General features: G+C 58.5%; 3 protein-coding genes across 3 annotated transcripts; all 3 read left to right on the top strand.

Annotated features, from left to right (window-relative positions):
- Positions 1-2051: 2051 nt before the first annotated feature.
- STING1 (stimulator of interferon response cGAMP interactor 1) lies at positions 2052-8941 on the top strand. The gene is made up of 6 exons (XM_054288219.1): positions 2052-2293; positions 2873-3050; positions 4257-4365; positions 4522-4760; positions 6955-7141; positions 8523-8941. Exons 1-6 carry the CDS (start codon positions 2055-2057, stop codon positions 8714-8716), a joined length of 1146 nt encoding a protein of 381 aa, XP_054144194.1. The 5' UTR covers positions 2052-2054; the 3' UTR covers positions 8717-8941.
- A 4892-nt stretch (positions 8942-13833) lies between these two features.
- Positions 13834-14864, top strand: SLC35A4 (solute carrier family 35 member A4). The gene is made up of 3 exons (XM_054288222.1): positions 13834-13879; positions 13985-14083; positions 14227-14864. Exons 1-3 carry the CDS (start codon positions 13865-13867, stop codon positions 14422-14424), a joined length of 312 nt encoding a protein of 103 aa, XP_054144197.1. The 5' UTR covers positions 13834-13864; the 3' UTR covers positions 14425-14864.
- A 66-nt stretch (positions 14865-14930) lies between these two features.
- LOC128944778 (probable UDP-sugar transporter protein SLC35A4) lies at positions 14931-15898 on the top strand. Its single transcript, XM_054288218.1, has one exon. The coding sequence runs from the start codon at positions 14941-14943 to the stop codon at positions 15886-15888; it is 948 nt and encodes a 315-aa protein (XP_054144193.1). The 5' UTR covers positions 14931-14940; the 3' UTR covers positions 15889-15898.
- Positions 15899-21303: the final 5405 nt, after the last annotated feature.

The raw sequence follows: 21303 nt of genomic DNA, 5'->3' as shown, positions 1-21303 counted from the left end.
CTAAGGCACCACCCAAACAAGCAGCTCCCTGCCAGCCCTTCCTCCCCTCTCTGGGTTTGGGGATGCTGGAGCTGTGTCCACAGAAGGGCAGCAGAGCACAGGTCTGAGGAGGAGCAGCTCAGGGAGCTTGGGGGGCTCAGCCTGGAGGAAAGGGGACACGGGGGGGACCTTCTCTCTCCACAGCTCCCTGACAGGTGGGCTCTGCTCCCAGGGAACAAGGGACAGGACAAAGAGAAATGGCCTCAAGCCAGCACTACTAGAGGAACTTTATGCTGGGAAAATTTCTTCACCCAAAAGGGCTCTCAAGCACTGGCCCAGACTGCCCAGGCAATGGTGGAGTCTCCATCCCTGGAGGGATTTAAAAGACTTGGGGACATGGGTTAGTGGTGGACTTGGGGAAATAGTTCTGGGGAAATAGATGGACTTGGTGGTCTCAAGGGTCTCTTCCAACCTAAATGATTCTTTAATTCAATTATTTTAATTAAATGTGAACTGTGGGCATGTCTGAATCAAGATCCTTGTGCTGTAAGCCTGTGACAGGCTCCAGAGACCCTGGCAATGTGGGTCTGTGGGGACTGCCAGGGTCTCCTGGAACCCAGGGGCATTCCTGGCCAGAAAGCAATGGGACCCTGAGTGTGTTCTGGACAGTCACTCCCTTTCCCAGCCTGTATCCACCTAGTGTGGCTCCACAGAGGCCATGGGTGACCATGCTGAGGGCTTTGCTGAAGTGGAGGTTCTCCCCTCATCCCCACAGCCAGTTTTCTTGCCATTCCAGGTAGTTGGGTCCATCAGATGTGGTGTCCAATCCCTGATGGCTGTTCCTGTCCCATCCTTCAGGCATTTGTTAGAGATTGCTGAGAAGATTTGTTCCATCACTTTCCCAGGGTCAGAGGTGACATTGAGCAGGCTGTAGTTCACCTCCTCAAAGCTGGTGTGAGATTTCCTTGTCCCACTCTCCAGGAACATCCTGATTGCTACAACATTCCAAAGATAGCAGAGAGGAACCTTGCCAGGGCATCATCCATCTCCCTCAGCACCCTTGAGTGCATCCCACCTGCTCCTATGGGCTTGTGTACGTGTCCCCTAATCCATGTTCTTCCAGGATGGAAATACCTCTCCACTGCTTGGAACAAGGATCTGGGAGTCTTGAGGGCCTCCCTGGCCACCAAGGAAGCCCCTGATGTGTTGCCAGCACTCCTGGGCACTGCTTCCCAGCCTGGCATCTCCTGCAAATGTGTGGGGTGGGAGCATCCAGGGCACTGTGAGTCACCTTCTGCTAGACAGAACTTGAGTCTGTTTTGCCCCTGGCAATCTGCTGAGCTGAATCAATGCAATCTTTGAAATCTGCCCTTGAAGATGAGATCTCAATAAATTCTGGTTTCCTTCCTCATTCCAGTTCCTCTCAGACCATGTCCTGGCAGCCTTGGGGCTTTCCAGGATGTGCAAGCTCATGGATATCGAAACCTGCTAGAGCCACCAGTGCCTGGATTCCCTGTGGGCTGGGAGATCTCATGGATGCCCTGCGTGGGAGAGCTCTGGCACTCCGCAGGCTGCCCGCTGCTGCCAGAGCTCCTTTCATTTTCACTTTTCTGCGCGCTTTTATGTGCAGCTCCACCCGCGCTCCAGAAGCCCGTCCGTGGCAGAGATTCCGGCTGTGTGTCCGCAGCAGCCTCTGGAGGAGCCCCCGCTGCCCCGGCGGGAGCGCCGAGCTCGGGAGCCGCAGCGCAGGAATCCGGGGCTGGCGGCTGGAAACTGCTCCGGTGAGTGCGGCCAGAGAGCGGCTGCGGAGCAGGGCGGGCTGGCAGCGTCCGGGAGCGGGGTGACAGCCAGGCTGTGTCCTGCCGAGCCCCTGTGGGCACAGGGGACAGCCCGAAGGCGGGAAGCGCAGGGGAGCCTCCCCGAAGAGTTGCGGCTTTGGGATGCTCAGTGAGCGCTGGGCGCACACATCCCTGATGTGCTCCTATCCGCTCCCACAGTGCTGCCGCGGGCGCTGAGGACGAGCTGCAGCTCTGGGAGCCGGGACAGGCCGCTGCTGAGCCCGCCGATCCCCGCAGATGTCCCGGGAGCCGCGGCGGCCGCGCTGTGTCCCGCTGATCCCGCGGGCCCGGGCCGGGCGGGCGCAGCGCGCCGTGCTCGTGCTGCTGGGGCTCTGTGCCGGGGCTCTGCTCCTGGCCGGGCAGCCCCTCGTGCCTACCGCCCGCAGCCTCGCCCTCCACTTCGTCACCCTGCAGACCGGGGAGCTGCTCAAGGGCGCCTGCTACCTGGCCGAGGAGATCTTCCACCTGGAGTCCAGGTGAGGCAGCGGGGCTGGCTGCCCGCCCGCGGCGCTCCTGGGACTGCCCTGGACAAGGGCATTGCACCCTCGGGATGTGCTGGGGTTTGCTCCTGTCTCTGTGCCCACACGTGCCCTCTGCGGCAATGATGTGCTGTGCCCAGCAGCACATGCTGCCCTCTGTCACCCTCCTGTCCCTCTCATCTCCTGCTCCCTCTCCCACACTCTCCCCCTCTCCCACCTGCCAGTTCTCCCAGTTGTCCATGGATCTCTCCTCTCCTTGTGCTCTTTCCCTGGGGAACAGATCTTGTCCTCCAGCCTTTCCCCACCACGCAGTGCTGGAGGGCAGGGGGCTCTTGTCTCCCTTTGCTGCCCAGGGTGACATTCCATCCATCTGCTCCCTCTGAGTCCCACGGGTGCTCCAGGACACCCAAGCCCTCTCCTGCCTGGGGGCACTGGGGTGTGCTGGGCAGGGTCCCACACAGCTCTGTAGTGCTCTGGAAGGTCGGTGGCCCCCAGGAGATGGGAGCAGCCCCAGCCATGGCTGCTGAGGGTGGGTAGGTGGCCACAGCCTGACTCCTGTCTCCCTGTCCCCCCCAGGCACCATGGCAGTTTCTGGAGGGCCCTGAGCTCCTGCTTCCCCCCCCACTGGCACGGGCCCATGCTGCTCGTCTGTGGCTCAGCCTACGTGGCTCTCTTTGGTGATGGGCAGCAACTTGGCCTCCACCTCATCCTGGCCAGTCTGTGCCAGCTCCTCATCCTCGCCCTGGGGCTCCGGGTAAGGCTCCCACACCCTCAGCCTGCCCTGGGAACCCTTCCCCTGGCTGCCTGGGGAACCCTTCAGCCCTGAGCAGCCTTGGGGGCACCTAGCCAGCTCTACATGGCCTCTGCATGTCCAGCCTCTCAGCCCAGCCCTGCAGAGCTGATCTCCCTGGCCCTGTGCTGCCAGGAGTGTTGGCATTAGGAGGGCAAGACTGCCTCCTAATGAGCACAACCATTCCAGGGGATGGCATGGCCCCCCTGACACAAAAAACAGGGGTGTTTTAAATCTGCCAGTCAAGCTGGTGCTTGAGGGAAAAGCAGAGTCTGTGTGTTCTCAATTCTCAGTGTGGTGTGGGAGCAGGGCCAAGCCCCAGGTGCCTCTGCAGCAGTGGGAGGGCTCAGCTGTGCCCCAGAGGTGCTGAAAGGGTCACACAGGATGCAGAGGGTGCTTCTGTCAGGTGCCTGTGGGACAGGACACCCATCTCCACCCAAATGCACACACAGAGCTGGCAGAGGCCATTGGGAACCCCACCACTAGGCCCTGGGGTGTCTCCTGTCCCATGCTGGAAGCACAGGGCTGTCACAGTGGTCACAGGGGTTTTCAGGGTGAAGAGAGAGGCAAGAATGTTGACCTCATGTTCAGAAGGCTTGATTTATTATTTTATGATATATATTACATTATAACTATACTAAAAGAAATAGAAGGAAAAGTTCTCAGAAGCTAGCTAAGCTAAGAATAGAAAAGGAATGAGTAACAAAGGTCTGTGTCTCAGCAGAGAGTGAGACCCAGCTCTGCCGTGAGTGGTCAGTAAATCCAAACATCCACCCGAGACCAATCACAGATGCACCTGTTGCATTCCACAGCAGCAGATAACCATTGCTTACATTTTGTTGCTGAGGCCACAGCTTCTCAGGAGGGGGAAAAATCCTAAAGAAAGGATTTTTATGAAAAGATGTCTGTGACACAAGGCAGATGCACAAGTTGCACTGGGACACAGGATCCCAGGGGAAGGTGCAGCCAGGGAAATGCCTGGCTCACTCCAGCCCCATTCCCTCCTCTGTGGGGGCTGTGGGGCTCTGCCCTGCACGGTGGGGGAAGGGGCTGGTGGGGTTGTTCACTCTCCACTCTTTGGAGTTCTCCAATCCCGTGGAGAACTGACTGTGGCAGAAGGGCCCAGGTGGCAGCTGTCACTACCTGGTCTGTCTGTCCTTCCCTCCACAGAAGCCCTCAGCAGTGGAGATGTCTGAGATGTCCGAGAGGTCCAAGCAGAACGTTGCTCATGGCCTTGCCTGGTCCTTTTATGTTGGGTACCTAAAAATAGTCCTGCCACGTACGTAGCTGTTTCCCTGCATTCCCATGCCTACAGATAGAAATAGCTGCTAATAACAATCCTCCCACTTTTACAGTGTTAGCAGGGAATGGGGAGCAAGGCAGAATGCAGCTGTACTCACACCAGGCACCTCTGCCTGATGCTCTCTTCCACCAGGGGTGAAAAAGTCCATGGAGGAATTCAGCAGAGCCAATCCCAACCTGCCAGCGTGCAGGAAGACCTGGAAGCTCCACATCTTGATCCCTCTGAGCTGTGATATCTATGATGACCTGGAGAAAGCTGACAGCAATATCCAGTATGTGACAGAGCTCACTGAAACCACCCTGGCCCGAGCTGGCATCAAAAAGAGGGTCTACAAACACAGCCTCTATGCAATCACAGATGAAGAAAATCAGGTATGCTGAGAGCAGCATTAGGAGCATCATCACAAAAGCTTTGCTGGCCCCAGAAGTGGCCCTAAGGACAGGAGTGTGACTGGGTTCACAGGGGTTTTTGGATGAAGCAAGAGATGAGAATGTTCACTCCATGTTCAGAAGGCTTGATTTATTATTTTATGATATATATATTATATTTTAACTATACTAAAAAGAAATAGAAAGGAAAAGGTTTCTTCAGAAGGCTGGCTAAGACAAAAATAGAATAGAAAAGAATAAATAACAAAGGCAGCTCTCTCGGACGCTGTCCGGATAGCTCCATCTTGATTGGCCATTAATTATAAACATCCAAGAGGGGCCAATCACAGGTGGACCTGTTGCATTCCACAGCAGCAGATAATAATTGTTTTCCACAGCAGCAGATAATAATTGTTTACATTTGTTGCTGAAACTTCTCAGCTTCAGCAGGAAAATCCTAAAGAGAAGATTTTCACAAAAAGATGTCTGCGACACAGGAGACTGTCACCTCTGCTGTTAGATACTCCCAGCTTTCACCAGGCTTCCATGAGAGGGAGAGATCCCATTCCTGTAGCCCTCCCTGCTGGCTGCCTCCTCCCAGGCCCAGCTGCAGGGATGGTGGGCTGGCTTAGCCCCTCCTGGAGCTGAGTGAAGCCCAGAAAACAGCAGAAAACTGAGCAGGGAAAAGCAGATGTGGGCTACAGAGCATCACTTCCCACAGGATGGATGTTTCCTTGTGTTGTGGAGAGGTGCTCCAAGATGTCTGTGTGAGTCATTATTTGAGTCCCTCCTTTCCCCAGTCACCCTTTTCTAGGCTGGTGAGCCCTGAATCTCTCCAGCTCACATTGCATTCATCTCCTCCCACATCTCTGGGCAGACTGGCCCCTGTCCCTTCCCCCTGGAGGAGGGAACACCCTGGTGCTGTGCATGGAGACATTGGCAGAGCTCTGCTCCTCACCTGGTGCCTGCTTTGCCCTTTGGCAGTGGCTGAGCTCTGAGCCGCAGTTTTTAAAGCCCAGCCTGCAGGGACCCCGAGCCTCTGTGCCCTGCTCTGGGGGAATCACAGTCAGCCACGGGTTTTTCCTGCTGTGCTGCACACACTGATGCTGTGCTCCTTCTGCCAGGCTGCTGCTGAGTCACTCTGCTCCCTGGGAGCTCCAGCAGCTCTGAGCCTGCACCTGGCCTTCCAGTAATATTTGCCCCTCAGCTTCCTGCCCAGTCCCTCACAGCGAGCAGGGCCCATGGAAGGCACCTGCCCCAGGGCAGGAACTGCCTGCCAAGGCTGGGAACTTCCTGCTCCTCTGCATTCACCTGGGATCACATCCCTCTTCCTTCTAATTCACTCCATTCAACTTTCCAGTTTACCCATTGTAAGACTCACTGGTAACACCACTCCTCCTTGGCATGTTTCTGGCTTTATCAGATTTCTCTGGGTTTCTTTGCTCAGCCTCCTTCCAGCTGTGCCTCCACCTTTTCAATGTTTATGCTCTGCCCTCCAGCTCTCTGTTAGGATGCTCAGACTTAGAATAATGGAATCACAAAATATGCTGGGTTGGAAGGGACCCACAAAGATTATCAAGTCCAATGCCTGGGCCTGCACAGACACCCCAACAATCCCCCCCTGTGCCTGGGAGCATTGTCCAAGAGCTCCTGGAGCTCTGGCAGCCTGGGGGCTGTGACCATTCCCTGTTCAGTGCCCCCCTGTACCCTCTGGGGGAAGAACCTTTGCCTGAAATCCAACCTAACCCTGCCCTGACACAGCTCCAGCCCTTCCCTGGGTCCTGTCACTGGTCACACAGAGCAAACATTGGTCACTGGTCACACAGAGCAAAGATTGCTGTCCTTCCACTTTCCTTTGTATAGCAGAAAGCCACCAAGAAGGTGTGATCACAAGGAAGGATATCTCCCTAGGGACCAAATTCCATGGGGAAGATCACCCTCCAGGCTGCTCTTGGGAGCACTGTGGCTGCCCCTCATGGGCAAAGGCAGCTCCCTGAGCCCACCTGGCAGAGGGGACACCTGGACCTGTCAGGCCAGCTACTCTTTTTCTGCTCTGCATGAGGCAGAACACTGTCCCAGTGTTCCCAGTGCAAGGCAGGCCGAGGAGCTGAGAGGTCCTGAGTGCTGTGGACTCAGGAGTCACAGCAGCCCTTTGCCAGTCCTCCTGTCCCCATATCTTGTCCTCCCACCCCTGCAGCTCTGGCACTGTGCTGTGGAATATGCCACCCCTCTGCAGACCCTGTACGCCATGTCCCAGGATGAGTGTGCTGCCTTCAGCCGGGAGGAGCGCCTGGAGCAGGCCAAGCTGTTCTACAGGACCCTGGAGGAGATCCTGAGAGGCTCCAAGGAGTGTGCAGACACATACAGGCTCATTGCCTACGAGGGTGAGTGAGGAGAAAGAGGCTGGGGTGCCCTGGCTGTGCTCTTGTAGCCCTGAGTGAAGGGATCAGTGTCTGAGCAGGGCTTGGCTGATGTCCCCAGTCAGGGGCCATGGTGGCCTCTGCTGCCATGGGAGAAGGGAGGGGCTGCATTCCCCCATGAAATAGGAATGTCACTGAGCATGGCATCCCTGGCTGGGTGAGGGACGGCACTGTCACACTCTGCTTTGGGCTGGGGCAGCCTCACCTGGAGCCCTGGGGCAGGTCTGGGCACCACAGTATGAGAAAGATCTAAAGCTGTTAGGGAGTGTCCAAAAGAGGGACATGGGGGTGGGGAAGGGCCCAGAGGAGCTGCTGAGGAGCTGAGGGCACTTGGCCTGTCCAGCTGGAGCACAGGACACTGAGGTCAGACCTCACTGGAGGCTGCAGCTCCTGCTGAAGAGGAGGTCCAATCTCTTCTCCCTGGGACCAGGGACAGGACCCGAGGGAGCAGCTGGAGCTGTGCCAGGGGGATTTAGTGTGGATATCAGGAAAAGGTTCTTTCCCCAGAGGATGATCAGGCACTGCCCAGGCTCCCCAGGGAATGGTCTCAGCCCCAGGGCTGCCAGAGCTCCAGGAGTGTTTGGACAAAGCTCTGGGACACAGTGTCTGTGCAGGGCCAGGAGTTGGACTGGATGATCCTTGTGGATCTCTTCCAGCTCAGGGTATTCCATGACTCCATAATTCTAAGGACTTCTTGCTGTGGGTCTGAGGAGCAGGGAAGGTGGTGGCAGCACTGGTTGTCCCAGCTGGAGTCCCCAAGGGGACCTGAGGCAAGCTGTGTGCTGCCAGCATTGAGTGTAACAGAGGATCCAGGATATAACAGCGTAACAGAGGATCCAGGGCAGCCGCTCCCTCACTGTTGGTGTTCCTGGAAGTTGCTGGGGCTGTCACGCCCTCCCCAGCAGAGGGGTGAGTGTGTGCTGGCTCGGTGCCATTCCTGCTGACAGGGGATGGGAGGGAGTGAGGCTCTCCCTCATTCCCATCATCTTTTCATCTCCCATCTCCTCACCTCCAGCAGATGAAATCAGCATCTTGCTTTAATGAATGTCGGTTTTTTCAGAGGAAACTCTCCCTGATGGGGAGAAGCATTTCCATGCAGCGAGGCAGTTCCCATCACAAGCATTACCGGGAATCCAGCACATAGTGCCTGTAATTTTACACTCCTCCCCTCACTTTGTGTTTGAACTTTTCCCCTCTGCCAGGCAGAAAGTGGGAAGTAAAAGCTGTGTTTTGATGAGCAGGAAATAGTGCACATTTGGGGGCATCTCACAGAGACTCTGCTCCCTGCCCAGAGCTCTGCCTGAGGACAAGCAGTGAAGGAAGGTTTGTCTTTCTTCTGTTCCAGAGCCAGAAGAAGCAGAGTCCCACTTTTTGTCCAGAGAGATCGTGTGGCACCTGCGGCAGGAGCACCACGAGGAGATCTCGGTGCTGGAGCAGAGCCACCCACCCAGCCCGTCCACGGCCCTGGACTCGGCAGAGCTCAACCTGCAGATCAGTGTGTCAGACCTGCCCCAGCCCCTGCGCACTGATGGCTTCTGACACAGCCCCTCAGTGCCCCTGGGGCTTGGCTCAGCCTTCCCCAGCCCCCTTCCTCCTGGAGCTACCCATGGCTGCAAGCCCCAGCTCCCATCCCAACCTCCTGTGCAGCACGGTTACTGGAGCAGCTGACTCAGCCCACAGCCCTGTGACATGCTTCCCATTTTCTTTGTTATGTACAGCTCTGATGTTCTTCTGTGGGTGTATTGTTTTTTTAATCTGTTTTAATTTGTGTCATATAAAGCACTTTTCTCTCTGGGACAAGTTGCAGTATCCTAAATTTTGGACACAATGTGCAGTCTGCCCCATGTGGGATGGGAAAAGGTTTTTCCTTCAGAGGGTGGTTGGGCCTGAACAGAGAATGGTCATGGCTCTAAGGCTGCCAGAGCTCCAGGAGCATTTGGGTGATGCTGTTGGGGACAGGGTGGGATTGTGGGGTGTCTGCAGGGCCAGGAGATGGCCTGGATGATCCTTGTGGGTCCCTTCCAGGCCAGGATATTCCACGATTCTGTGATATGTTGTGGTGTTGGATGGGGCTGTGGAAATGCCAGCCACAAGTGTGCCTGTGTGTGCTGGCACAAACACACCCAGCCCCAGTGGCCAGACTGATGGGGCAGTTCTGCAGGCACAGGGAGCCTGGGCAGGACTTCCAGGGGAGCTCCAGCCTGACCAAAAGTGTTGGTGGCAGAGCAGGCTCACCCAGGATGGGGAGAGGCTGGGCAGGCACAGGCTGGAGCTGACACAACAGCCTTGCTCGTGCCCTGGGCTGCCCAGCTCCTTTTGGAATCACAACTCTGGAATCACTAAGGCTGGCAAGGCCCTCTAAGGTCATCAAACCAACCATTAACCCAGCACTGCCAAGGCCACCACTAACCTGTGTCCCCAAGTGCCACATCCATGTGGTTTTTAGTATTTCCAGGGGACAGTGACTGTCCTGCACAGCCCATTCCAAAACCTGACAACGTTTTCAGTGAATAAATTCTTCCTGATGTGCAAACTGAACCTCCCCTGGGGAGGTTTGAGGCCTTCTCCTCTGGTGCTGTGCCTTGTTCTCTGGGAGCTGAGCCCCACCTGGCTGTTAAGGAGTTGCAGAGAGGGAGATGGTGCTGCCTGAGCCTCCTTTTCTCCAGGCTGAGCCCCCCCTCAGCTGCTCCTCATCTTGTGCTCCAGATCTTTCCCCAGCTCCATTCTCTGGACATGCTGCAGCCCCTCAATGTCATTCTTGTCAAGAGGGACCAGAACTGGACACAGAATTCCAGGTGCCTCCCCTGGGCTGTATATATAGGATTCCACCTTTCATGCATGTGGGAGAACATGGTGGGAGATCTCTCAGTGAGCTTTCAGGAGAGATTTGGCTATATGTTGGTCCTGCTGGGACTGGGAATTGGAACCCATTTCAGAATGCAGTAAAACCTTAATCTGCAGCCTAATCTCTGGGTACTGCATCTGTGCAAAAATGGCAAAAACGACAGATGAAAGGGCTGTGAAGGGAGGGTTGGGACAGCAAAGGCCACTGCACAGAGGCAGCTAGTTTGCAGAGGAATGAGAAATCATTGCTGAGCCCTCCAGGATGTGCCAAGTTCTGGTGCTGGACTGACTGGAAAAGAAGACAGCAGGTGAGGGACCTGGTAGAGAGCAGGGAGGTGGGTCTTGGTCACCTGAGCAGTGTTCCCAAGGGCACAGAGCAAATGCTGTGGGCACCTGCTGAGATGCAAGGGAAATGTGTCAGGGTCAAGCTCACAACACAGGAACAGCCAGGAGCAGCTGTGAGAGCAGCAAAGCCACTGCAGCCCCCCAGGGCTCACACCTTCAAACCCCTCCCTGTGGGGCACAGCTCTGTGCCCTCCTTGATGCCCTGCTCCCTCCTCACGTGGAAGCTTCTTATCTCGCTCATCACTGCAGCCAGGCTGGGCTGGAGATGCTGATAAGCTCAGGCCATATTAGAAGGGGACAGGTTGAAAGGCAGGCACAAGCCCAGAGGAAATCTGCCAGCACAACCTCGTTCCAGCAGCAGCCGTGCTGCCAGCCAAAGGCTCAGCTCAAGGGCACAGCCAGGGCCAAGGTGAAAGCCTTTGCTGGCCGCAGGAACTGGAGGCAGGGCTGGATCACAGGCAGGAAAATCAAACCTCAGAAGTGGCAGCTTGCTGCTAAGCTGGACAAAACAGGCTAACCAGTTTCCCCTTGAGCTCTCCAACAGCACAAATAGCTCAGTTTTAGTGCTAATCACAGCATCCCACAGCAGGTCTGACTCAGACTCCGGGCTCTCAGCTTGGAGGCAGACCCACCCTGGTCCATGGGGAGCAGCAATGCCTCAGCAAGGGGAGCTGAGCAGCTCTAGGGGCCACCACAGCCCAGCAGGTCCCAGGTGCAGCAGGGAGGGACGGTCACAGCCAGGATCCTGCTGAGCAAGGCACAGAATGGCTGCATCCTCCCTCCAGCAAGGGCTGGGGCCTGGCTCAGCTTAGACACAGCAAGGACAGGGCTTCTCCCAGCCCTCCCTCACATCCCAGCTGGTTCCCCACCAGAAATCCCAGGAGGCACCAGCGGTGACCCATCCATGCTGCCCCACACAGCACAGAGCCTTGGTGTGTGACCTGGGGAGGCTGTGCTCCCTCACAGACCCTCCGAGAGCAGGGGCTCAGCTCCCACCATCACCTAGAAAAACTCATCTTCAAGGGATCCCAGAATGGGTTGGGGTGGAAGGGACCTTAAACCTCATCCCATTCCATCCCTGCCATGGCTGGGACCCCTTCCACCATCCCAGGGTGCTCCAAGCTGCATCCAGCCTGGCCTTGGGCACTGCCAGGGATGGGGCAGCCACAGCTGCTCTGGGCACCTGTGCCAGGGCCTGCCCACCCTCCCAGGGAACAATTCCTTCTCCAGTAGAGAGATATATAAACCTCCTCTCTGCCTTGTTGTATTACAGCTGGTGAGGCTGGCCATGGCTTCACCTCTCTGGAGGTGACAGCAGTGACTGATCACAGGGCTCTGCTGCCCTCACATGTTTTTTACCAACACCCAAATTTTCCAAGTCAGCCTTACACTAAGTGGCACTTTTCAAGTGCTGTGATTGTGTTCCAAGAAAGGCCCTTGCACTCACTCACACAGCTTTATTATTTTATCTTATTTTATTTTATTTTATTTTATTTTATTTTATTTTATTTTATTTTATTTTATTATTTCATTTCATTTCATTTCATTTCATGAAGTAAAAATCCTGCTTGAAAAGCAGCTGCTTTGAGGTGGCTGAGGAAAATGTCACTAAATGCACACCTGCCTCTGGGTAAAGTTTGGAATCCTGCAAAGCAAGGCAACAGCAGCTCAGCCTTCAGCAATGGTTGGATTTAAACTGGCTATTAATATTAATAGCAATATTAATGCTGCTTCTTTGAGCTGCACCTGGCACTGCCTCTGAGTCCCTTTCCTTTCCTTTTCCCAGTGCTCAGGGGGAGCAGTGTAACAGACACTGGGAATGTATGGAAATTAACTCAGAGAGCAGCAGCCCCACAGCCCAGAAGGCTTCACGGAGCTGCCTCGAGAGTATCACACACGTAACCCCCAGCACCACAGGCTTTAATTAAATTGTGCCAAGCCCCTGAAACCAACATTCCCCACAGTTGCTCAGCTGTGCCTGCAGTTCTGCAGGGCCTGTTTTCCAAGCTGTGAGTGCTGCAATCGGGGTTTCACTCACACGTTCAGCAGCTGGAGTGTGGCCCCAGCACAGCTCAGTGGGGCTCTGGGCTCACACCAGAGGTGCAACAGCCCCAGGTTGTGCCAGGGACTGGGTATTGAGAAGTTCTTCACTGAAAGGGTTGAGCACTGTGCCAAGGTCTGGATATTGAGGAGAAGTTCTTCACTGAAAGGGTCGAGTGTCACCCTGATATTTAAGATTTTCTAAGCTTTCTGGTGTTTACATTCTTGTAACGAACTTTCTCACACACCTCCTGTAAATAACTTGTTGTTTTGCATTCTTTTATGGAGGAGGAGAAATTTAATGGACTGTTGGTTTGTCCAGTGTCATTGCAGAGGTGGCACTTTCACCCTCCAATCCACTGTCACTTTTGGAAATCTATAAATGTTGGAGTCAGAAAAGAAACTTCCCTTTTTCCACCTTAAAGCAGCGGTGTGTGCGCTTGTGCTGTTTCATGTCCTATAGTGACAGTCGAGCACTGTGCCAGGGTGCCCAGGCTGTGCTGGAGTCACCGTCCCTGAAGTGTTCCAAACACCTCTGGGTGTGGCTTGTGGGAGCTGCCAGCTTTTTAATCATTTTTTGGATTGGCAGGGCTATGTTGTTGGGTGGATTGGATGATCACAGAATCATCTGGGTTGGAAAAGAACTCTGAAGTAATTTTTGTTCTTTCCTTATGCTTTTATTTCTGGGAGGGTATGTGGAAATTCCGTTCAGCAGCTGAGGAGGGCCCATCAGAGGGACTCCCACAGGCACTGAGATAGGTGAAAAACATCAATGTTTGTTCAGTAATCACTTTGCTACCTTTAATATCCTTTACTACTAGTATTGCTTCAAAAATATTGCACTCCTCTAGTGGCTAGGGCTACCTACACTATGTGATAAAGAATTCTGAATGAGCTCTTTTAGCATAGTCCTTTCAATTATTAATTATTTTATTTATAGAAATATTTTTGGGTTGCCATCCTTAATCCTGAAGGACAAAGTCATATAAAGGCTCAGTTGCACAGCTTCAGACATAAACTACTGGCCAAGCCTGGGACTGGACCAGACTCCTGACAGAGGAACAGCCCAGGGAAACTGCAGAGCTTGGGACCTCCATCCATGCTGCCCCCAGGGGCGACACAGTGGCTGGGTCCTGGGAGCCCTTACGAAGCTTAGGGGCGGCCATGAGCTCTGTCAGCCTGGCCCGGAGGTGCGGGTGCCCGGCAGGGCCGGTACCGAGCTGAACCCAGGCAGCGCCTCAAGAAGCAACCCCGTCCCCCCAAGATGGCGCCGGCCGGCCGGCGTGAGGGAGCGGGAGCAGTCACGTGACTCCACTCCAGCAAATCAGCGCCAGGTGCCGCCTCCGTGGCGGGAAGGGACGCGCGGGAGGAGTCACTGCCCCATGACAGCCAATCAGCGGCGGAGGAGTCACGTGCCTCCCCGCCAGCCAATCAGCGGCGGGCGGCGGCGGCGCCAAGATGGCGGACGATAAGGTGAGCGGGCCGGGCCGGGGCTGAGGGGCCGCTGGGGCTGCGGGGAGGCCGCGCCGGTTCCTCCCGCGGGACGGGGGGCGGGAATCACCTCCGTGTCTCCCGCAGGACTCGCTGCCTAAGCTGAAGGACCTCGCCTTCCTGAAGGGGCAGCTGGAGAGCCTGCAGCGCAGGGTGGAGGACGAGGTGCAGGCCGGCGTGGGGCAGGTAATGTGCGGGCTGAGGGCGGGCCCGCCGCGCCCTGTGAGAGGGACTGGTGGGGGGAAAAACAAATCCCAGGGTAAAAACTCACCCCTGGGGCATGTCCTGTGTCGCCCCCTCCCCGGTGCCTCACTGCGCTCTCCCCTCAGGACGGATCGCTGCTGGCGTCGCCCTTGCTCAAAGGTTTCCTGGCGGGATACCTGGTGGCCAAGCTCCGCTTCTCCGCCGTCCTGGGCTTCGTGGCCGGCACCTGCACCGGGATTTACGCCGCCCAGAATTATGCCGTGCCCAACGTTGAGAAGACGATTCGGGACTATGTGAATTCACTGAAAAGAGGTCGGGACTAGCGAGGAGGAGCCCGGAGGCAGCAGGGACTGCAGGAACCGTGCTCCTTAGGTAGCAGGCACAGAGCACCCCTAGGGCTCTGGGAGGCACACAACCTGCACCCTTCTTTTCCCTGGAAAGGCTTTTGCACCACACCACTGCCACACGTCAGGGGGCTGGTGATGGGTGTTTGTTGGGCACCATGGCAGCAGTGATCACTGCACTAACCCACAGCAGCTTGAGAGCACTGAGGGGCTGCCAGCTGCCTTTTCCCCTTAGCTTTCCCTGTGGACTGAGGGGCTGCTGTGCCTGGTCACCCGTGTGCCCTGTGCTTTGTGTGGCTTCTCAGGAAGGCCTGTAGTTCTCCTCCTAACCAGAGACAGCACCCTGCTCACCTGCTGCATCACCAGAGTTGCAGGGAACATCCTGCTTGAATCAGGCTCATTAAATTCTCGGTATTTGATCTGTTCCATGTTGCAGGGTGAGAGTCTGTGTGGCCTCTCTGCTGGCAGCTGCTCACTCCCCGCCTCCCACCCGACATGGGGGTGTTTGGGAATGCTGCTGGCTCTGCCGACAGGCTGCTCCACAGGGGGCTGTGGGCTCTGCTGCTGCTGCTCTCTGTGGCCATCTACGGCTCCCACGCCCCCCTGCTGACCCTGTGCAAGGTGGATGGGGCCATCCCCTTCAGCTCCACGTCCGTGGTGGTGCTGGTGGAGCTGACCAAGCTGTTGCTGTCGGTGCTGTCGCTGCTGCCGGGGCCGCGGGAGCCGCTGCCGGCGGCGCTGTCCTGGCGCCACGCCGCGCCCTTCGCCCTCTCCGCCCTGCTCTACGCCGCCAACAACAACCTGGTGGTGCACATGCAGCTCTTCATGGACCCCAGCACCTTCCAGGTGCTCAGTAACCTGAAGATTGTCAGCACGGCGCTGCTCTACAGCCTCCTCTTGCGGCGGCGCCTGGGCCCGCGCCGCTGGCTGGCCCTGCTGCTGCTGCTGGCCGCCGGTGTCACCTACAGCTGCGGGGGGCTGCGGGGACACGGGGACGCCGCAGGGACACGCCTGCACGTCACCCCCGTGGGGCTGCTGCTGCTCTCCGTGTACTGCCTCATCTCGGGCCTCTCCGCTGTGTACACTGAAGCCATCCTGAAAAGCCAGGCGCTGCCCCTCGGCCTGCAGAACGTCTTCCTGTACTTCTTTGGGGTGCTGCTCAACCTGATGGGATCCCTGTGGACTGGCATGGAGGGTGGGTTCCTGGAGGGCTTCTCCCTGTGGGTGCTGCTGGTTGTGTTCAGCCAGGCTCTGAATGGCCTCATCATGTCCGTGGTGATGAAGCACAGCAGCAACATCACCAGGCTCTTCATCATCTCCTGCTCCATCCTGGTCAATGCTCTCCTCTCTGTTGCCCTCTTCAACCTGCAGCTCACCCTCCTCTTCTTCGTGGCTGTGGCATGCATTGGCCTGGCTGTGCACCTGTACTATGGAGTCACATAGTCACTGCCTTCCTCCCACGTGTCTGGGCAGCCCCAGCCCTTCCTCAGGGCTGGAATCATTCCTGGTGCACAGCTCCAAGGATCCCCCAAGGAGGGCTGAGGGGGAGAGCACCCCGCCCCTGCTTCCACAGGGAAACTGCCCTGCTCCAGTCCAGCCAGGCTCTGTGCCATGGGGCTCCCGTGGCATCAGGCATGCCCAGCCTTAGGGGGGTCCTGAACCCCTTGTGCCAGGGAAGGTTCAGGTTGGACCTTAGAAGTGATTTCTTCACAGAAGGGGTGATGAATCATTGGAAGGGGCTGCCCAGTGAGGTGGTGCAGTCACCATCACTGCAGGTGTTTAAGGACTGGGCCTGGCACTTAATGCCATGGTCTAGGTGACAGGTCTAGGTGATGTTGGGTTACAGGTTTGACTCCATGATCCCAGAGGTCTTTTCCCACATAAATGACTTTGGGACTCTGTGTCCCTTGTCCTCAAGCTGCTTCCCCACACCACAGTGGCCTGGGAATGCCCTGGCAGTGCCTCCTGCCAGCCCAGCATGGCACTGGTGCTGTTTCAGCTCCCATGGATGCTGCTCGATCCCTGCCATTCCTAGTGCTGCTTCCCTGGGCTCTCCCACCTCCACGGTTTTCCAGGCTGGCCTGCCTGGAGCCCTGCTGTCCTCAGGCCCCATTACCCCTTCCTGGCACAGTGTCTGCAGAACAGCCAGGGACTGGGGCATGTGGGAACCTTCACCTGTTCCCCAAAAGGGGGATGCCCCAAAATTTGTACCGAGTTCCTGGCAGGCAGAGGCCACCCAGGGTATTAAAGCTGCGGTTCAATAGTGTCCGTGTGTCTGTCCTGTGTCTGCCCGCCCTGAGGGATGGTGGCCGTGCCCCTGGGGCAGGTTTGGGGACCAGGGTGTGTCTGAGCCTGACAACACTCACAGCTGAGGAGCACCCACTTTATTCAGTGTGGAGAATAAAGCCTGCCTCCCAGCAGGCTGAGCTGTGCTCCCGCAGGCAGGTTCCCAGCACAGAGCAGGCTTTCCCTCGGGAGCACAGCCAGGGGTCTGGTATAACTCCTGTGCCTGGGGCTGCCCGGTATCCTGGCATGGCTCGGTGCAGGGACCCAGTGCTGCCAGGCCAGCTGTCCCCACGCCCGGCCGTGCCTCAGGGTGTCTGTGAGGTGGCACCGGCCGTGCCTGCCCGTGGGGTGTCCCTCAGTCGCTGCTTGTGCTCGGTGAGTTCCCGCAGCACCTCCTGCAGCCGCTCCCGGTGCCGGCGCTCCAGGCCCGCCCGCTGCTCCTCCGCCAGGCGCTGCTGGTCCCGGAGCACCTGCGGGTGCCCGGGGCGGTCTGGCACAGGCCTGGCACAGCCCTGCACGGCCGGGAGAGGTGTCCCCAGCCCGGCCTGCCCACCTGCAGCAGGTGCTGTCGGCAGCCCTGCATCTCCCGGTGGTGGTTGAGCAGCAGAGCCTCCAGCTCCCACTCGGCCGCCTCCCGCTCCCGCAGCGCTGCCTCCAGGCTCAGACCCAGCGCGGCCACCTCCCGTTGCCAGCGCTCTGGGTCCCGCTGCGGGGACAGGGACACGGTCAGGGCAGCTCCGGGGTGTCCCTGCTCCCTTGGGCTGCACTAGGAGCTCGCAGTGCTGGGCTCTGCCTGTGCTCACCTCCCCGCTGTGCTCCCGGGCTGGCACAGAGCCGGCCCCGAGCTCCCGCTGGCGCTGCCGGCAGTGCTGAGCCCGCAGCCGCTGCCGGCGTGCCCTGGCCAGGGCCCGCTGCACCTCCGGGGGTGGGCACGGCTGGCACCGCCTCCCTGCCTGCAGGAGAGCAGAGGGGCTCGGTGGCACCAGTGCTGGCAGCAGAGCTGGCCCTGTGCAGGGACCCCGCGGGCTCCCACTCACGCTGTCACACCCGGGCCGTGGCTGTGACACTTTGCTCTGGGATGGCTCCTCCAGCAGCCCTGCGCTGGCCAGAGCTCGGCTGTCCCCTCCCTGGCTTCTGCTGCCGCCCTGTCCTGCCGTGTGGGGACAGGGGAGGAGGATGAGTGTGACATGGGAAGCTGATGAAGGACGTTCAGATGGAGAGTGAGGCCTTTCCCACCGTGTCCAGCCATGCTCTGTGCCCACATGTCCTCCACCCATCTGCGGGATGCGTGCCTGGCCCCATGCTCCGGCTCTGCTGGCTCCAGGGGTGTCTGACTCCCAGGCTGCTGGCCTGGAGCTGCATTCCCTGCAGAGACCTGCTCCTGGCAGAGAAGGAGACATTACAGGGACACAGCTGGGATTTAGGGCTTTTCCTGCACCAGACTGTCCCTGGCTAAGGGGGCCTGGCCTGATCTCTGCCCACCTCAGCGCTGGGCTGGTGCATCTCACGTGTCCCAAGCATCTTGGCCCGCTTTTTCTCCCACCTCTGGCTCTTCAGCACCTGGAAAAGGGGAACTTATTGGGGTGTTTCAAACCTCCAAGGCCTGGTGTGGCTCCAGGGATGCATCTCACCCTCACCCTGCCCTCAGTGCTGGACAAGGGCCTTGACCCCAGGATGGGTCAGGAGCCTGCACCTTACCCAGCCCAGGGAACGAGTGCCATGCCAGTCCCGTGGATCCAGGGGCAATCCCCACCTGCAGCTCCCTCAGGGCTCTCCTCAGCTGGGCCACAGCTGCTCTGTGCTCGGGGTGGCCAGGCCCAGCCAGCAGCTCCACGCGCAGCGCTCGGATCTCCCTGCGGCGCGCCCCAATCTCCTCCTCAGGGGCCCAGAGCGTGGCAGAGATGGTCTTGGCCAGCCCCTTCACCCTCTGAGCCAGTCCCAGAGCTCCCAGGATCTCCTCTCTGGAGGTGTCTGGGAGAACAGCGAGCCCTGGGCAGGGGCCATGGGGCTTCCAGCACAGGGGGTGCCATGGAGATGAGTGGAGCTGTGTCAGCTTCCAGTGACTGCAGGTGTCCCCGGGCACCAGCAGGGGTGTGTGCCAGTGTGAGGCAGGATGGGGGGGAATCCTCGGGGAGGGGGCACCCAGAGAGTGTCCCAGTCCCAGGGGTTACCTGGCAGTGACACACACAGCAGCAGGAAGGTCAGGCTGTTCCCCTCCAGCAGCCGCTCCACGATCCAGGGCAGGCAGACAGCTCCAGGTTCCCTGCACGTGGGGAGACACCCCAGGAGAGAGCTGGCTCTTACCAGGCCAGGCAGGGACCCAAGGATGGGGTGGCCCCACATATCCCCAAGGAGCAGTGACACCCCCTTGGCTCCCAGCCAGGGCTCCCACTGGGGTGTCCCCCTGCTTCACCTGCAGGGATGGAATTCCCTGGCCCTCAGCAGGCACAGGGAGTGCTGGAGGGGGAGCAGAGCTCAGCCCTGTACGTACGGCCTGGGGCAGGGCCCGCCGGCCCCTGGGGACAGCAGGATCCTGAGGGCCGAGCGCTGGCGCCTGCCCCCCCCCAGCTCCCGCTCCACGGTGAGAGTGAAGAGGCTGCCAGCCCTGGGGAGGGAGGCTGTGTGAGGGGTGGGACTGGGGCTGTGTGAGGGGTGGCACTGGGGCTGTGTGAGGGGTGGCACTGGGGCTGTGTGAGGGGTGGCACTGGGGCTGCAGCAGAGCCAGCCCAGCACCCCATGGCCCAGCCCTTCCCAGCCTGTGGGATCTGCCCCAAATCCTCACCCCTGCACAGCTGAATGTCCATCTGTAGGGGAATGCTGAGCACACCCCTGGAACAGGGCTGGCAGGGCACCCAGCCCCCTGGCATAGGCACTGATGGCAGCCTGGGCATCGGGCACGGCCACTTCTGTCACCTCCTCCACCATCCTGGAAGCAGAGGGAGACAGGACCAAGCAGGGAGGGTCACACCCACACCCTGCACTCTCTGAGGAGCATCCCTGCCATGCTGAGGCTGGCACCGTGCTCCCTGCCCAGCCCCCAGGAGCCATGCCCAGCCCTGGTACCTACAGGCCCAGGGGTGCCACATCCAGCACCTGCAGGGCTCGGCCATCGGGATGGAGCAGGTCCCAGGCTTTGTCCTGGCTGCTGACCTGGAATGAGGGGGCTGCATCAGGCAGGGGCAGGAAAAGGGGCTGCTGGCACCCCACACTCACCAGGGGCCCAGAGTGCTTGTGGCCATGCCCAGGTGAGGGTTGAGAAAGCTCATTTTGGGGTAACTCCCAGCTTTCCCTGGCACCAGGGAAGGGCAGAGCCCTGGGAACACCCGAGCTGTGTGTGGAGCTTATCAGGCCCTGGCAGCATCCCAGAGCCAAAGGGCAGGAGCCAGCCCAGGGCCAGGAGCTAGCATCACTGCTGTGCCAGTCAAGGCCACACTGGAGCAGTGACTGGCCCGGGGAGCCCAGCTGTGGGGGGAGCAGGAAGGGGTTACAGGGTGATCCTGGTCCCACCATGCTGCTGGAGCCCAGGAGCTGCTCTGTGGGCAGTCCTGGAAAGAGGTGAGAACACCTGGGATCCAAAGGTCCCCAGTCCCTGGTCACCCTCTGGATGAGGGCACTGCATGCCAGCACAGGGCAAGATGTGCTCATGGCACAGCAGGGGCTGGGCAGTGGCACAGAGGGAATGGGGCCCTCATGCCAGGCCATCCTGCCCTGCTCCTGCCCTACCTGGACCAGGCTGACCATCTGCAGGCTCTGAGTGTCGTCCCCCAAGGCCTCCAGCTCCTGGAAGACGGTGTCAATCACCTGTGGACAAGCTGGGAGCTGCTGTTCCCAGACCCATGGCTGCATCCCAGCCCTGCCCTGGGGACATTGGGCTCTGCTGGGTGACCCAGGAGCCCAGCACTGCACAGCTGTGCTGTCCCCTGTCCCTGCCAGCTGTCCCTGTGCCCTCACCTGCCAGATGACACTCTGGAAGGGCAGCTGTGTCCCAGGGCCACGGGGGTCCCACAGCAGCAGGGACACGCTGTAGCCAAGGGGAACCAGGGCTAGCTGGGGCCTGGCCAGCTCCAGAACCTTCTCCTGTAGGACAGACACAGCCAGCATGGCACAGACTGGCACAGCATGGCACAGACTGGCACAGCATGGCACAGCCACAGCACAGCATGGTACAGCCATGGCACAGCATGGCACAGCATGGCACAGCATGGCACAGCCAGCATGGCACAGCATGGTAGAGCCAGCATGGCATGGCATGGCACAGCATGGTGCAGCTAGTGTGGCATAGCCATGGCACAGCATGGCACAGCATGGCACAGCCATGGCACAGCATGGCACAGCTAGCATGATACAGCCAGCATGGCACAGCCATGGCACAGCCATGGCATAGCATGGCATAGCATGGCACATCCAGCATGGCACAGCATGGCACAGCTAGCATGATACAGCCAGCATGGCACAGCCATGGCACAGCCATGGCATAGCATGGCATAGCATGGCACATCCAGCATGGCACAGCATGGCACAGCCAGCATGGTCCACCATGGCACAGCATGGCACAACATAGCATGGCCAGCA

The sequence above is a fragment of the Melozone crissalis genome, unplaced genomic scaffold, assembly GCF_028551555.1.
Source record: "Melozone crissalis strain CALT ecotype California unplaced genomic scaffold, PUWL_Pcris_2 ptg000061l_1, whole genome shotgun sequence".
In the NCBI taxonomy this organism is placed as follows: domain Eukaryota; kingdom Metazoa; phylum Chordata; class Aves; order Passeriformes; family Passerellidae; genus Melozone; species Melozone crissalis.
This window is presented reverse-complemented; position numbering and strand designations above follow the sequence as displayed.